The sequence below is a fragment of the Sturnus vulgaris genome, chromosome 3 (genome assembly GCF_052056855.1).
Source record: "Sturnus vulgaris isolate bStuVul1 chromosome 3, bStuVul1.hap1, whole genome shotgun sequence".
Classification (NCBI taxonomy): Eukaryota; Metazoa; Chordata; class Aves; order Passeriformes; family Sturnidae; genus Sturnus; species Sturnus vulgaris.
In genome coordinates this window covers 35,666,527-35,683,777 of record NC_142245.1, presented here as the reverse complement: position 1 = coordinate 35,683,777, position 17,251 = coordinate 35,666,527, and the positions used below count along the sequence as shown (strand labels likewise).

General features: G+C 40.5%; 1 protein-coding gene across 2 annotated transcripts; it reads left to right on the top strand.

Moving 5' to 3' along the window:
- The first annotated feature begins 3,744 nt into the window (after positions 1–3,744).
- On the top strand, positions 3,745–16,120 carry QPCT (glutaminyl-peptide cyclotransferase). Of its 2 annotated transcripts, XM_088161348.1 has the most exons (8): positions 3,894–4,020; positions 4,811–4,928; positions 7,836–7,982; positions 10,318–10,599; positions 13,147–13,323; positions 14,157–14,256; positions 14,727–14,843; positions 15,724–16,120. In XM_088161348.1, the coding sequence occupies exons 3-8, from the start codon at positions 7,908–7,910 to the stop codon at positions 15,867–15,869; spliced, it is 897 nt and encodes a 298-aa protein (XP_088017474.1). In that variant the 5' UTR covers positions 3,894–4,020; positions 4,811–4,928; positions 7,836–7,907; the 3' UTR covers positions 15,870–16,120. The 2 variants fall into 2 exon arrangements, with proteins under 2 accessions (XP_014745348.2, XP_088017474.1); XM_014889862.2 differs by lacking the exon at positions 4,811–4,928 and having other exon boundaries at positions 3,745–4,020.
- Positions 16,121–17,251: the final 1,131 nt, after the last annotated feature.

The following is a 17,251-nucleotide window of genomic DNA, read 5'->3' as shown; positions in this document are numbered from 1 at the left end:
TGGCTATTTCGTCTGACAATGGATACATAGTGGATACATTTCTATTCACCAATCTAATGTTTTGAATATTTTCACATTCAAGGCAATGCCTTGGGAGAGGTTACTGGTGCATTTGCCCAAGAAATTCCATTAGCACATGCTGCCATGATTATTTTTCACTGCTTTTGACATTGATGTTACATAGCAAAGGCTCTCATTTAGGATCTGCTAGATCTGCAATAAATGTCAGAAAAAAGAGGAAGTAATGTCTCTATAGAAAAAAATATAGAAGCGGTTTTCCTTTTTTTATTCTTTTTTTCCTGTTCATTGTCTCTTTTCTCTCCCATTCTCTCAACTCAACATCTCTCATAAGAGAACTGAAAAAAAGGTTAGGAGTTCAGGTTTGGTTTGGATAAAATCCTGAAATGTGGGTATGTCTCTGAATTACCTCATCGTCTTGGTTTGAGCCCTTAGCTGAACTTTGTCCCAAAACCTGCCTCCAATAAACCAGTGAAAAGTTTAGTATAGGCTTTAAAAACATAGAATCATTGGTATAAACATACGATTTTGACTTTTTTAAAAAATTAAATAAAATCATATTCGTATTTAAAATTATAGGTAATTGAGTTTTGGAATTCACTTATGCCCCCCTCCTCCCCCCCAGTTTAAGGAATGAATTCGCAGATCCTTGCATCTGCAGGATGGGTAGCCTCATTCAAATCATATATATAATTCTACCGTATTGGCTCCAAAATAAAGTTATTTTCCTAAATAAGTGTTAAAGGTAAACATAACCTATTTTACACTTTCCACTTATTAAAGCTTTGTCCGAGAAGGCATCATCCCATGGAAGCAGAGTCTCTTTAAGCTGAATCACCAAGGAGAATCACCTGAATCACCAAGGCTGATAAAGGCTGCTCCAAGCCCCAGAGAGGCGAGCAGTGATGAGTTAACCGGGATGAGCAGCAGCAGCTCAAGCCCACAGGATGCACACCAGGCACCTGCAGGCCCCTGTGCTCCTCTGTGACCATCAGCCCCACCACCCTTTCCTCTGGGCTGGAAGAGCTGCCCATGGATTTCTGAGTCTGCAGCAGCCCAGGCTGCTGAGCCCTGGAAATCTCAGGCTGTATGTGCTGCCGCACTGCTGATGGCAAATCAGCCGTAGCTCAGGCTCAAAATTACACAATCGTAGAGTGGCTTGGGCTGCAAGGGACCTTAAAGACCTGCTGTGGGCAGGGATCTTCCACTAGACTGGGATGCTCAGAGCCCCATCCAACCTTTTGGATTGGAAATGACCTTTTATGATGTGGATCCAAATCACAGCAAACCACACTTCCTCTGCTCTCCCTGCCCCGGAGCTGCCAGTCGGAAGAGCCAAGCGTTAAAACTCCATTTGTAACAGTGGAAGGTGCGGGAGTTGCCCTTCTGGGGAAAAGCGGCGTGCATTAACCCCGCAGCGCTGGGCAGTGCATTCCTGCAGAGTTAATAGCCCAGGCAATGACGGAGCTCGCTGAAATGCTGGAATGTTGGAGGTCAGCAGAAGGAACAGGCTTTGACAGCGGTGCCGCCATCCACTGTCCTTCGGGACTTCAGTAGATGGCACTGTCACACCAGCTGTCTCTTCCTGAGCACAGGAAGGGACGATGTACAGATCATACTGTCACTCATTACTTATGCTTTTCTTCAAAGAAACTACCCTTTTTTCCCCCCTCTAGATGATATCTGATTACATCTATTTGATTTTTCAGAGTAATAATCCAACTATTTAAAATGTATATCATAGAACGGCTGACCACTGAGCGATTTGTTGTCACATTTTCTATTAGGTGGTATGAAGCAGGACTAAAGAACACATTTTTCCTTTAAAAATCCCTGGAAAAACAAAATGTCCATCACTTTTGATTTTCTAAGTTTGCATATTTAAAATAGTTATGTAATTCCATTTTAGGCTGTGAAACGTTCTGATTTCTGTTACGTGGAGTCCTTTTTTTTTTTCTCCTCAGACTTCTTTATAGACATAGAACTTTATGGGGTGGTTATTGGCTATGAGAGGATGTGTTGTATACCATATATTGTGTACCATAATATACCATATATCTCCATTCCAAATTTTGAAAGTAATGTCCTTAAAAAATCCTGTTTAATCTCTCCACACATCTGGTCCAGCACTTACATTTTTATGTGTGTTTCCAATGTAGGTGATGTTAACACTGCCTTAATCTGACTTTACACTTGCCAAATTTGTAATCTATCAAATATTTGTAACCCTCAGAGCAACCACAATCCCTTAGGGAAAAGCAGTGTTAGCTAGTCCTGACTTATATTCTTGTCGGATTTCTCCTGTAGCTATTGTATTTATTTTCTTTTCTGCTAAATTGTATGGGAACCCTGGCACATCACCCAGAAATTCTGTCCAGCATCTGGATTGTATAGTTAACCACAGGAAATCTCATGGAGGGGCAGCAGATTTTTGTTCTGTTGTGTAGTTCTGCTGGGATCACCATCATCTTGGTAGTGGGATTTAGACTAATTTCCCATGACTTGATCTCTGACATGCTGGGGCTTTTGTCTAAAAATCTGTCAACCATGCTGATTTTCCTGGGTAATCAAAAGATTGCCCATTTCTTCCTGTTAACCAGTGACTTGGCTGTGAATTTGGAACAATTTCCTAACAAAGCACTATGTGGACTTTCACGACTGGAAAAAAAAAAAAAAAAAAAGGCACCAATTTAAATTAACTCTTTGTTTTCCCATATATGAAAAAAAAAATGGACACAGCCACATTCTGACTATCAGCTTGAAGGATGCTGCATCTATAGTAAAGCTATCACCACGAGAGGTGTCATCTATATGCTGGGTGGCAGATCCACCAGCTTTTCTAGGAAACCTGTGAAATCTGGGTCAGTCATCTGCAAATCACAAATCACTCCATTTCTCCAACATCACCCTCACTTGCAAAGCTATAGTTACTAGGATGTGCCTTTCCAGTACAAGGCTGATGAGCAGCAATATGATTACTCCTGCTGCTTCCCTCCTTAATTTCTTCTCTTTTTTTCCTTTTAATTTGTTTTGAATTAAGCCTGAACTTTAAGAAATACGGAAAAATCGGAGACTTTAAATGGAGTATCTGTGATGCAGAATAGTTAGATGTTTTCTACAACATCCTCGAGCAAAAACGATAATGTCAAACGTCCTAAAGAAGAAAACATGAGCTCCGAAACTTGTATCTTTGGTTTAATAATTTAAATTGGTGTACTGCAAAATACCACCTCACCACAGGTTCTGCTTCATTGTTAGTTGATAGTATAATTACAGAATTTAAAACACCTGAAGAGCGGATTTTCATTCTAGCAAGTACTGTTGTTGTTTTAGGCCTAAAAGAGATGATCAGAAGAACTTATAAAGGAGTAAATTAAGCCCCTTGGCGGTTCTGTCGGTCCTTGCAGTCCCACCCTTCAGCAGCGCGGGCTCCGAGCTCCCACCCGGCTGCCGGCGGGAGAGCCCGGGCTGTGCCGCGGAGCGTCCCCGCTCCCGGGGCTGCCAGCGCTGCCCGGGGCCGCCACATCACGCGGGGCCCCGTGTCGGAGCTGCCCCTCGCAACACAAAACCAGCTTTTCAGGGCAAAGCCGCAGGCTCCGGCTTTTCCCACGGTGGGAATCACGAGTGCCTGCCCGCGCTGGCGGCCCGGGAGGAGGGAATGGGGCGGGGGCCGGGGGCTCGGGCAGCCCCTGGCTGGCACTGCTGACGTGCTGCGGGGACGGGCTGGGCTCGCAGGCACCGCGGGCTGCCGCACGCACTGGCAGGGCTGCGGCTCCAGCAGGCAGCGCCGCTCCTGCCGCAGCCTCCTCCTCCTTCCCTGCCTCCCTCCCTCCGTGCCTGCTCCGTGCCGCCTCCGCCTCCGCCGGCACAGCCCCGGCTCTCCCCGTGGCCCCGGCAGGGATGGCGGGGATCGCTGCCCGGCTGCTCGGGGCGCTGTGCCTCGCCGCCTGCCTGCCCCCGGCGCTCGGCAGGGACGCCGGAGCGCAGTGGACCCTGCAGAAGGTTGGTCGCGTTTGCCTTTCCCGGGCGCTTCTCGCCTCTCCCTTGGTGTGGGGGCAGCGCCTTCCCGGCGGGCAGGGGTGTGCGGCTGGACAGCCCCATCCATCCTGCCCTGGCTGCCAACGGGAATTCGGGCTGCGGTCACCCTTGGTCCCGCAGGTGAGGGTGGGTGGCATGGCTTCCCTCTTAGCCCGAGCTCGGTGGCTGCAGAGAACAAATCTTCACACGTTTGTCTTTGTGCCTCTTGGGACCGGGCAGCAAGAGGGATAAGCTTTGTCGGGGCAGTTACTGAATTTAAGGGGAAACCCAAACGGGACAAGACAGATCAAAATCTGAAATTATATTCCTTATAACATTCTACTGTACTCCAACTTTCACTGTGATTACGGTGAGTCGGAGGACAGTGACTTAGTTTGAGAAGACAAATACCTCTTCGAGCAGCATGCACTCATATCAATGAAAAATAAGTAGGCACGGTGCTGATAGCTGGTACAAAATTGTTTTGAAAAGATATAATGCTCTAATATGTTGTTGACTGAAACTATATTGTGTCTAATTTAGAGTGGTGTGTGAACTGCTGAAAAAAGGAATCTTGAGATAAGGTTTAATTAAACAGTGGTAAGCTTTAAACCACAGATTTCTCAATGTAGCAGCTCTTAGTGTTCCATTATGAAACGTTAACATAGTTTTATTCATAAATAATTAAACCACATGAAACATAGGAGAGCATAAAACTGCAGATCACATTCGACTAAACATTTCAGGAATTTCCAAACAGAAAATATATTTCTAGGGCCCTTCCCCGAGTGTTTGTGGAAGAGCTGAAGTCAAAGTTCAGCAAGAAGCAACTGAATTCCACTAATCCAGTTCACCATTCTCTTCACCAATAGATCAGAGTCCAGGACAAGCTGGTAAAATGAAGCTTCCCTCACACTTCCCCTTTGTCATTCCCTTTCTCCTTGATTTTATTCACCGCCCCCATTCAAGGAAATGTTGGCTTGTTTGTTTGTTAATGAGATACTGTGTCATTCTGTTCTATTAATTATATCTTACAATACATACATATATATGTGTACAGCTCACTATATAATATATATAGCTCATGTATAGACTATATATCTGTAACATAATACATCTACTTATGTACTAATTATATCTGTAATAATGCATAACACATGTATATGTACATATACAGTATATGCATAAAAACATGTGGGGCTAAATCTTGAGTCACGCTGGTCAGCGAGCAATCGTGTAGCCCCAGCGCTCCTTTCTTCAGCCCCCTTGAGCCCCAGCACTTCACTCTTAGTTGGTTCCATTCTGACCAGTCAATCTCCTCGCCAGTGCTGTCAGTAGTGTCATCCAGCCATAGAACCAGCCTCTGATGCTGATCCTCCCTGAGCTCCTCTGCCTGTGCATGCACTAAACAAGAACAACGTCCTCTTCCTCATCAAATCCTTGTCCTTCAGCAACTTTTGTTCTTTCTCCCTGGAGGGACATGTAAGCCAGAAATTCAAAGTCCTACAGATAAGCCTGGGCCACTTGTAGAACTTGAAGTTTTGCAGTTTTATACAGCTTAGTACAACAGGCTTAGTGACAACCCTGTCACGAATATATTGTTCTGCCTCTCTGTTGTGGCAAAATAGGGATTGACCAACACTGTAAAGAATGAGTCACTTACAAATCTTATTTTGCTTCTCTTGTATTTCATAACCACTTTTGTAACTCCCCTCACTTCCCAAATTTGAAGATGCCTCCATTATTAGAAGTGGGAATTGATTCCTCTTTTCTGAAGTATTTTCATGCATTTCTACTTTAATAATGTTTCTTAAAGTGATTCAATGACCCCAATTACCAGGCATGCTCTTCACTTGTTTAACTACATTTTCTGAACTTCCTTAATTAAATTGTCCTCCTACACTCTTCTGAAGCACCTAGCTTTAGCTTTTCACTCTCCCCTTACAGCTTGCTCCTCCTAAACCAAACAGCTTCCTGACATTTTCTCTTGTCTGTGCCTCTTCTACAATGGTCTAAGTTCCACCATATTAAACTTCTAGTATTTCAAAAGAGTGTTTTACAACTTCCATGGTACAATTTTCAAACTTTTAAAAGTTCATCTTTATATCAGATGAAATGCAATTTTTCTTTAATCTATGTCTAAATTTGCTAGCATTAAAAATGTTAACTGCCCATCCTAAATTTTGGTGTCCTTACAGTCTTAAAATTCAGCTTTAAACACTGTATTAAAATTGGCACAATGAGATTCAGTGTCTTTCTGTCATCCCTCTGCTTGATTTCACTGGTAAACCTAAGTAGAATTGGAGGAAAGGTTCACATGGAGATAAACGGCTAGGAGACAAGAGAAGGGCAGAATTAAATGTTTGCAGTGAAGTCTAGAAAATACTCATGCTTATTCTTGCTTTTACAAACAAAGTAGAAAGTAAGTCAGATAGTGAGGCAACCTCAATTTTTTAACAATATTCATCACGTAGGGTAATAAGATAACAGGTAATAAGATATCTGACTTTTGAGGTCAATTCACATTCTGGCCAGGTCATGGGTTTTAGGTGTTATTTCAGACACGTGTAAAATGACACACACGAGTAGAACAGGAGAGTGAATTATTTTTTGCTTACATATGCAGTGAGAGGGTTAGACTACAGGTATTTATGAAAATGTCAGTTTGATGCAGGAGCAGCCCAAAAGCAAGTCAGCTGCTAAACAAACAGTTTGAAGAAAGAAAAAGGATAAAATAAAAAATACCATTGTCCTACAGTATAAACTACGATGTGCTCATGTTCCAGTTTGTCTCCTGTTGCTCATCTCAGAAAGGATGACATAGACAAGGTACACTGAAGGACAGCAAGTCTGATCAGTTATGTAAAGCAGTTCTGATCAAACAACTAATAAACAAAGCAGTATTTTTTATTAGGGAAAGACAGGAGTAGAGGGAAGACCCTGTGATATAAATGAGGAAGGTATATATGATAGTGCCTGAAATAGGAATCTATAAAAACAGTAGTGGCACAGGAAGTTTCTGAGGAGACAATTGCTAGAGATTGGATAGGTTCAAAAGAGGCATTTGAGATGTCCTTGGGAATCCCATCTGGCATTGAGCTACCACTCCAGAGACTGCAGAGCTCTTGCACATCAGAGATGTGCATTTGCCAGCTACACAAGGATGTCTGGGTCACCTGATACAGCCCCAAAGCCCTTCTCTTGGGCAACAGAAGGGAAGTCACTGGGGAGGTCAGTCACATACTAGAGGGAGGTAGGTCACTGCTGAGGTTAACCAAGCTGATGAATGCCCCAGCTAGCCCCAAAGGAGCCACAGCATCCTGTGCAGTCACACCCATTCTGCCACTGTGGGCAGAGGCCACAATGATACAGCTCGTTCCCTCTGGGAGTGAGTTACCTTAGGCGTTTGTTTGCTTTTCTACATCTTATTACATAGACACAGCATAAAGCTAAACATTATTACTAGAAAAAGCTTCTGGTGTGTGTCTCAATAGAAACCTCAGTTGAAGGGGGTGTGGTTGCAGACATGACATGTAGAATGAAGATGTTAGGAAACAGAACCCATTCATAGGTTCAGGTTTTACAGCTAGCTGGTAGGTAAAACTTTCCCCCATACTTTAAATACTAGCATATTTTGCATGGAAATGGAAGACAGAGAAGCCAGTCATTTCTGAGTGAAAAGGAGTTTCTTAATTACTTTTTGTTGGGAGTAGCACAATGTGCCATTTTTATTGTAATTCTGAAGAAAACTATGGTTAAAGAGATCTAGTAATAGTTATAGCGCTCTTTCTTCTCTACAGTATTCTCACCAACCAAGAATTTTAGGTTCTGATGCTATTCAAAAAGTTGTGGCCAACACAGATATTTCTGCAATGTGGGAGAATGATTTGCGCCCTATCCTGATAGAAAGATACCCGGGATCACAAGGAAATTACATTGTGCGACAGGTAAGACAACACTTCCTGACAACCTCTAAGAATATATTATTTATAATAATAATATTCTGGTAACACCTTTGGTGACCCTCACCAAAGAGACATCCCACTGAAGTGACAGCCACATTCCTTTCATTCAGTAGGATGAAATCTATCACTGTTCAAGTCTAGACTGCATAGTGCCTACATGACATAGCTTGCACATTAGCTGGCATTATTTTCCTGGGCTGCATAGCATGATGAAAAATAAGTTGTTTTGATTTAAAAGTTTGCCCAGGTCTGGTACCCAAAGTACAGCACAATGGTTCTCCTTTCCCTCACATGAGCAGGTTTTTGGTCACTGGTTCAAACCTGAGATCATGCATGCAATGAAGTAAATGACACCCCATCACTTTTTCTGGAGAGGCCCCATCCTGTGCTGTTACAGTGCCCTGGAATGTTGCTTCAGATGGATGTATCAACACAAAAGGGGATCAGAGGAGCCCAAAGGGGCAGATGAAATGGGCAGCATGACAAAGTGCAGCCCTGGCCCATGAACCACACCAGCTCCACCAGCCCAGGCACAGCGGCGTCCCAATGCTGGGCTAACAAGCCCAGGCTGCAGCTGGCCCCAAGGCAGTGACGACTCCAGCACATTGTCTTTGAGCCACAAGAAGTTACCACCCAGAGGGGTTGTTGCTCTGTCAGCACCTCTGCTCTGCACTCACTGCATGGAATCTTCAGGACAGTGTCCGTGCTGGCTCTGGATCACATTAGCCAAAAGGGAGACAGACAATGGTACAGCAGAGTTTATTAAAGACATTCACATCATCTCACTAGCCTTCATCTACCCTTCAGGCACTGACTCAACAGCTTTAAGACAGCCCTAACTACAATAAATTCAGTTGCTACTCTGCAATTGGTAGGTTGGAAAAATGCAGCCTTTTTATGCATTGTGTGTGTGCACTTCTCTTTTGATTTAGTTTTGTGGTTTCTTTAGTGATACTCTGGAAGGCAGCCAAGTGAAAGGGGGAAAAGGAAGAAAAACAAAAAAACAGCTGAGCCTAGGCTAGAAAACCACAGATCATGTTCAAAATAGGATGATCCTGTTACAAGGTAACAGCATGTATTAAAAAAAGTAAGAGTCCTCTATTGTCAAAACACAGTAATGGAGTTTGAAATGGATTACACTTCTTTGCTGAGACACAAAATCATCAGACTCCTTTAAGGGAAAAGGGGAAAAGATGGGAACTCCATCCAGGCTTATATAGTCCCCTTAATCCTTAACAGACATCTTTCATTCTGCCTGCTGATAGCTGATAAACCATACAATGTTGTAAAAGCTTTCAGAGGGTGACCACAAACAAAATGGAAGTTTGTTCTAGCACTAAAATCTATGGCAATATTGTTGTTTTTTATCATTCCTACTGACTTTCCTAAGAGCAGAACAAGTCCTCAAAGTCTGTTTTCCCCTCAGAGGCTTTTCCTAATGTTTACTTAAAGAGAGAGGAATCTGCCTTGAAGAAGCTCTCTAGGGACCCATAAAAATAAGTTGCTCAACAGAGAAACAGAGATGTCCCTCTCATATGAGTTAGCCAGAACTCTGGTTGAAGTATAGCTGGGGTTGTTAGAGGTGTTATCTTCGGGCAGGAAGATAGCTAAAATGAATAATTTGCCTTATAGATTGAAATTCTGTAAGTGTAGCTCATGTAAAGATAAGAATTAAGACATTTTTAAAATGCTGTTCTGAAATGTTTCATCCTTTCTTTAATTTAAACAAATTTACCTATCTGTAATGGCCTTGTAAACAATTTATGTCACTCAAAAGGCAGATTTCTCACAGAAACTAAAAAGCCCAACCACCTCAGATCGACCAACCAAACCAAACAGCTTTTTTTTTTTTTTCCGTATACTGCTGTGGCATCTCTATATGATAATTGTCTAAACAGCCACAACAAGGTCTTTGCAGCCAATTCTGACTTTTAATTTAAAGGCACATCTGAGTTAAGCTTTGAAGATGTTAACATTAAATCATTAAACATTAACATGAAATCTGTGAAAAAGACACTGGCCTAAAAACTTCAGAGATCAAGATCTTAATGTTTCAAAATAATTGGCAATAATTCAAAACACCTTCACGCTCCAAAGAGAAGGGTCAAAAGGAAGAAATAAAAAGCAAATGAGGCAAAGGCTCAGGTAGCAAACTTATACAGTGATATTACATTTTTTGCTATAAAGTTTACCCTTTAAAACGCCATGAACTTATAGAAATAAGCTTAGGAGCCACTATTAATTAGCTAATGACAATTTGTCTGCAACATCTTTCTGAAGCAAGAAATATTAATCTGATTGTCTTTTATAACTGCAGCATATCGAGCACCGTCTTCAAACCTTAAAGGCTGGTTGGGAAATTGAAGAAGATACATTTCAGAGATACACACCATATGGCTATAAAACATTTACAAATATTATCGGCACTCTTGACCCCTCTGCAAAACGCCATCTCGTACTTGCTTGCCATTATGACTCAAAATTCTTTGGACAACAATGGCAGGACAGAGTGTTCGTGGGAGCAACTGATTCAGCTGTGCCTTGTGCTATGATGTTGGAGCTGGCACGGGCCTTGGATAACAAGCTTCAGTTAATCAAGGTAGTATTTTGTTTCATTTTCATTTGCCCTTCCAACAGCAACAGGCCTCAGGGCATTTCCACATTCTTTTCCATAGTCTACGTGCTGAGTTCTCTGATTGCTGGGCTTGTAATAAATCTCACATTGACTCCAAGAACAAACAGAGATCAGTATCTACTACTCTGAAGTACATTATCACATTAAAAATTCTTATAAAAAGGGCAGATATCTAAAAGTTATCTATATAAACATATACCATATAAAAATAACAAATGATACATGAATAATAGAAGTTTCATAGACTTGGAAAGATACAATGGTACTTTCTATCTAAAAGGCACAGAACCTGACTCAGAAGTTTCTATCATATCAAGTAATATCTAGGGTCATTGAAAAGTTTCATTGCATTTTGAATCCTGCAGAAATTTTTGTTACATTTTGAATCCTGCATAAACCTCTCAGTTGTATTCTGCTATGGGACACAGATGAACTAATTGTTGTGCAGAAGAATCACACTCAGGTTCCCCCATCCCACAAGGATTTCGAGTTTTTCTTCTCTCTTTTTCTCTTTTACAAATTTGAATAGTTTATTTATGAAAGAAGTATGATATTAGCAGTCTGTGTTAGCTATGCTACAAAAATCTGCTTCAAAGGGCTGCAATTGCTAGGCACAAAAATCTGTTGAGCCTACAAACTCTTAAAGCTTGTAGGATTACAAATTTGCAGGATTACGGATTCACGAGTGCCATCTACTGGTTCAATATTCACTATTTACAGAAAAATAATTCTCATACGTTTACAGAGCTTTTACAGGAAAAGGTCTCTCAAATGTGAGAGACACTCTACAAAGTTTCAGGAGTGCACTCAGCTCAGGCATTAGGATCACTTGTCAACAGCAGTTTCCAGAAACTGGATTGGTGCCTTCTGATATGCGAATATTTAAGAATGAGAAGATTAACAATATGCCAATATTTTTAATCACAAAACAAAACACTCCTGTAATACAAAGGCTTTCATTCAGAAGCTTCATTTATAATAAATTTGCCTAGTGATTATTTATGAAACAACCTGCACACTGACCTTAAAGACTGGCATTTTCCACTATGACTACACTATTTTACAATGAAAATTGGTTTTTATCATTTAAGATAAGACAGCATTTGACAAAAAGGCAACTAATTACTTTGCACAGGCCACCACTTGTACAGTCTGTTAACAAAATATACTTTGGGATCCATCTGCTTAATACATTAGCTATGATGCTTTTGCTCTGCTTATGGTAGCAAAACAGACTTTGCTATGTTTTCAGCCAAATATATTTATACTTTGACTCGAAGGTGTGATTTTTTATCTTGATGTCTCTACAGTTATACAGAGTAAGTTTAAAATTAACAGGCAAAAACATCTCTCTACATTAAAATGTGTTAAGCAGTAATAGTAATAACAACACAAGTACTACTTTCTGAAACTCAAATAGCACTGATAGTTTCCTCCAGAATGTAATGCAAAGTGACTGCTGCCCACAGAGCTCTGTCATGTGCAAAGGACAAAGGGCAGAAAACCATTGCCATTAGAGAAATCAATATACCACTGTGAGCACCATCAATACCATCTAGCCTGCCTGAGTGACATTCTGTAGAAGCTTTTCACTACTGTTGATTTTGCATCAGCTCCAGCTATTTGGGAGTTGTAGCCCATCCAGGACATGACTGCTGCCAGTGACCCCACCTTTTTAACCACATCGTACAATTTTACTTGAAGCAGTGTTAATTCATAGAGAGATTAAAATATTTATAGCAACTGTCAAGACCACAGCTCCCAAAACTGTCCATTTAGTGGAACCAGACTGGGATTCACTGTGCTGTGGATTATTAAGAAATTCTGACAGTTCAAACAAGGCTTCAGATAGTAGTCTCCCTCTACATTGAGAAGAAAATTCATACAAATGTCTTTTTTGTGACATTAAATACATTTATCATATACATTCTCAGATTTTAATGCTGTTACATTTCTGGTTGTTGAAAGGGAAAGATATATCTGACATACCCACTCTCTTTGCTTTGGTTTAGCATAAGGTTGCCTCAGTGATTGCAAATTCCCCTGAATGAAAAGAAGGGGCTCAAAGAACTATCAACTTGTCAAATATATAATTTACCTCCACTGATGCACAGCTGTAGCAATTATATTAATCCTTGTGATGCAATCGAATAATAACATTAGCACTCCCATCAGGTGTTGTTACTGACACATCTCCTCATTATTTGAGATAATGCTGCTGCTACCTGGTTTTGCAGGTCTCAACACTCATGTCTTCCAAAGTCAGAAATGAAACTTTTATCCAGAACCAAAATCATATGAGACTGGAGAATGTGTCACTATATTAGATAAATAACAATTACCTTGACTGATCACTACCACTACTACACCGTAATAACAGCTAAAGGAAGGTTTGCATAGGGATACCTGAAAATACTCCCTTATTTCTGTTACCTGTATGAATACAGTATTTGCCCTTTATTTAATGTTCTGGCCAGAATCATTTATTTTACTTTTAACTTCCTCCAACAGGCCAGCTCAACGTCAAGACCAGACCTTTCACTTCAGCTCATTTTTTTTGATGGTGAAGAAGCCTTTGTTCGGTGGTCCCCTTCTGATTCCCTCTATGGATCTCAACACTTAGCTCAAAAAATGGCATCGACTCCACACCCACCTGGTTCAACAACCACAAACCAACTGCAGGGCATAGTAAGTGGCTTTCACCTCCTTAATGAACAATAGGAAATGGCATTTTAAAATGTATTTAATTAGTAAGTAACTGGCCAAATTCCCAAGAAACCACGACCCCATTAAAGTTAAAGGAAGAAGCAGGCTTCTGGAAACATGATGAAATATAACAGAGAATTGGCAAGATATTTTCAGGTGATTAGATCTGCTGCATGCAAGTACAAGGAGGAGTCATAAAAATATCAAAATACACAATTTATTAGAATATAAACTAGGATACCCACCTCCTTCAGGAAAAGGTAATTCAAAGTGATAAGAGCACAAACAGTATTGGCCTATGAACAAATCTCCCCTAGCTCAGTACTAAGCTACAGCAACCTCTGTTTTCCTTTGATTCCTACTGACATTCTGGTTGTCTGTTCCCTTCTACTTTCCCTGTTTACTGCTGAGGCACTTCTCTTCTGTCACTGCTTCTTGTGACTCATAAAATGTCTTTCCCTTGATAGATTTCGTTGTTCTCAGGGGAAGAAGCAATTTCCTCTTCTTTCTCCCCACCTACTGTCGTTTTTCTTTTAAAGAGACACAACACACAAATTGCATATTAAGCTATGGAGCCTGCTTCAGCCTGAGGAACAGAGGAATAGCCTATCTTTTCCCTCCTTGGAAAGACAGCAAAATGTATCATATTGCAATCAGGTTCTGCTAGTGAATTCTTCTCAGGCACCATGGTAGAAAAGCCACATCTTTGCCAGGGCTAGCAAAGACCTGCTCATGACCTATACAGGAAACAAAGAATTTCTTTGCTGCTGCTGGTGTAGGAAAGCGTTCTGTACTAAAGATTCTTTCTTCTCTAGGACCTGTTTGTACTACTGGATTTAATTGGTGCACCAAACCCAGTCTTTCCCAATTATTTTCAAAACACTCTTCGATGGTTTCAGAGGCTTCAAGCAATTGGTAAGCAGAAGGATATGTGCTTTGAATGAATTTCAAAACCTAGTGAGTAGTTTCTGAATGTATTAAGCCCAGATAAATCAGATTTTTAGATTAATTTTCTGGTTTACAGTAATAATCTTCGGTAATGTAAATGTGAAATCTTAAATCTATATGAAAATTTTGATACTCAGTTAATAAAACAACTGAGGACGACTCTCAGAAGCAACAAAACAGATTCTATTACTGATTGTCACTCTGTGACATTTGGCAACTGCTTCATTTCTGTGTTTTAGCTCTCACTTCTGTAAAATGATGGTAATAGCACCAATCCTGAGGTCTTCCAAGTATTAAACAAATGCAAAAGACAGTCACCACTGCCTTTTTCTTCTCTGATTGGAAAAGCTTCCACGGGAGAGGAAAAAATAATTCAAACGTGCTAACATTCCTCATTGTCCAGAAATTGTAATAATCACTTTCATTGTGCATTACAGAGAAAAAGCTACACAACATGAATCTGCTGAAGAATCACCGTGTTGAAAGTCAGTATTTCCAGAGTACTTTACATCGAGGCTTGGTTGAAGATGATCACGTTCCATTTTTATTAAGAGGTACCAGAAATTCTTATAGTTTGAAGTATATGTTCAGTAAGAAATGCATCATTTAGTAAATGAGCAAGTGCATATGCTCCTGTTTATCAAGCTTATTTGCCCCATCTTGAGGCTTCTGAATCCAACTTTAGAGCTTTGATGTAACACCTTAATGAAAAAAATTGATTCCTTAGTGGTATGCAGCTGAAAAATCAGAGAAAAAGCATTAAAACAGGAAGGAGGCTGAGAAAAAAAAGTATGTTCCTTCCCAAAAGCAATCAAGGAAGCAGAAGACTGATTTAACTCCTCTTTTATCTAAAAGTTGCAACACATATAGGTGGCTTGATGTATATATATATATATATAGACACACACACATATATGCAGTGATACAGTCCTTTCAAGTGGAAGTTCCTTTATCTGAGGGCAACGCTGTCTCTGTTTTATGGAGTAAAAATAAGACATCCTATTTCACCATTTACATACAGCAGTAAAAAATGCTTCAAAAACAGTCTTAACACTTTCACAAAAACATGGTAATCAGTTTTCAGTGAGGAGCTGCAGTCATTTCTGTCCTTCTGTAGCTCCTAAACACACAATTCAAAGAATCTCAAAAACAACAAGTAGCTACAGATTACTTAAAAAAAGAAAAGGAAAAATAAAAGAGGGAAAAGTATTAAAAGGAAAGGAAGGTGGCATCTTTACACAACACACTCTTTAATGATGGGATGCAGTCACAAGCATCAAAACAAGAGAAGGTAAGAGGAAGCTGTAGTGACACACCCTATAAAGCAAGCTGATTGAGTAGTTACCTGACTCTGTTGCTAAATGGTGAAGTATCAGTTGGCTTAACAGAACTTCTCCAATATTTCTTCTCCAAATTTCACTTTGCTTTTTATAGGGGTTCCAGTCCTCCATCTGATTCCATCCCCTTTTCCTGCAGTATGGCATACCATGAAGGACACAGAAGAAAACCTTGACAGAGCCACTATTGACAATCTCAACAAAATCCTGCAAGTGTTTGTGCTGGAATATCTCAACCTGTGACAGACAAAACATCAACAAATTGCACTCCATTCACACTACTGTTTGCCTACCTTCACACTTGCTATTTAATTGCATTGGAGAGTACCAAGGTGAAGAAAAATGTGATAGTTCTTGCTAGACTTATTACTGATTGAGCTGTTCCTGGCCCATTGCTCCATCAGCCAAATAAGATACCATTAAATAAGACTAGTTCAGCCTGGAAAGAATTTGATCTTTCCATGTTTTATCTCTGAATAAAAAAAATTCCAGAATTTTCCAGATTGTTATCACTGGTTTGTGTCATGTATTATGATCCCAGGAGGGAATACTTCATAGCTTAAGTGTATGATAGTTTTTATAAGCTGTGACCAACTTCTGCAGTGTTCAGCTATGGAAATTTACACCATGTTATCAAAAGAGGCAAAAAAATCACACCATAGACACCATAGCAGACTTCTGCTTCGGGCTGAACTAACCACCTCACGCTGATATGGGTTGCTAGAACTCCTGACACACAGATGTGATTTTTAATCCTCTCTGGTGTCTCTCCTCTTTCCCCTACAAAGGAGGCTGCAAGAGTTTTTCTCTGCAGACACCTGACCACCAGAAAAAAGAGCAATAATCCAAATTCAGTTTTGCCCTTATCATTTGTTTGATACTTTTTGAATGGAGAAGAGTGGTGGAGGGTGATGCTAACAGGAAGGTATGTGGGGGTTTCCCTGTGCTCTGACTGCAGCAGAGGAGATATAAACAAAAGATCAGGTGGTGTGTGGGAGCAATGACCCAGTACACACCATTCAGTCACGTGAGAATCATTCACAATTTGACCCAAAAACCTCCAAACCACCACCCACCTCCTGTTTTTAATACACACTACAACAAAAACAATCATACCAGGAAAGTGATCAATTTAGAAACTATAGTTTATCTAAATACAATTCTAAAGGCAAAGTACTATCAAAACCAAAATGTTATTAAAAGCAAGACAACAGTTTAGGCACCAAAAAGATACCAATTTAACAACCCTGTGCTTTCACACTCCTTACTGAAATTATTCAGTAGCTTTAGTGTAACACTGGCAAAAAGAAAGCCTGGAACGAGATCAATGAAAGCCAGAAGAACAATATTCAAAAGCTACTGGCAGAATTATGGTTTCCACAGGTGAGAAAAGGATGATACCATTTTAAGAAAAAAATTAAAATATCAAGCTGATAGAAGATGAACTGAGAGAAAAAACGTCAATATTTTACTGCTCCAAACTTCTTCCCTACAAAGTTCTACCCTGAGCAAAGAGATTTAAAAAGGAGGTAAGCAATGGAGTTGTAGGCATGTCAGATTTGGCCTGTATGTTACCATTTTCCTAATGCAAATATTTTGGAGCCTAAGACAATATTTACATCCAT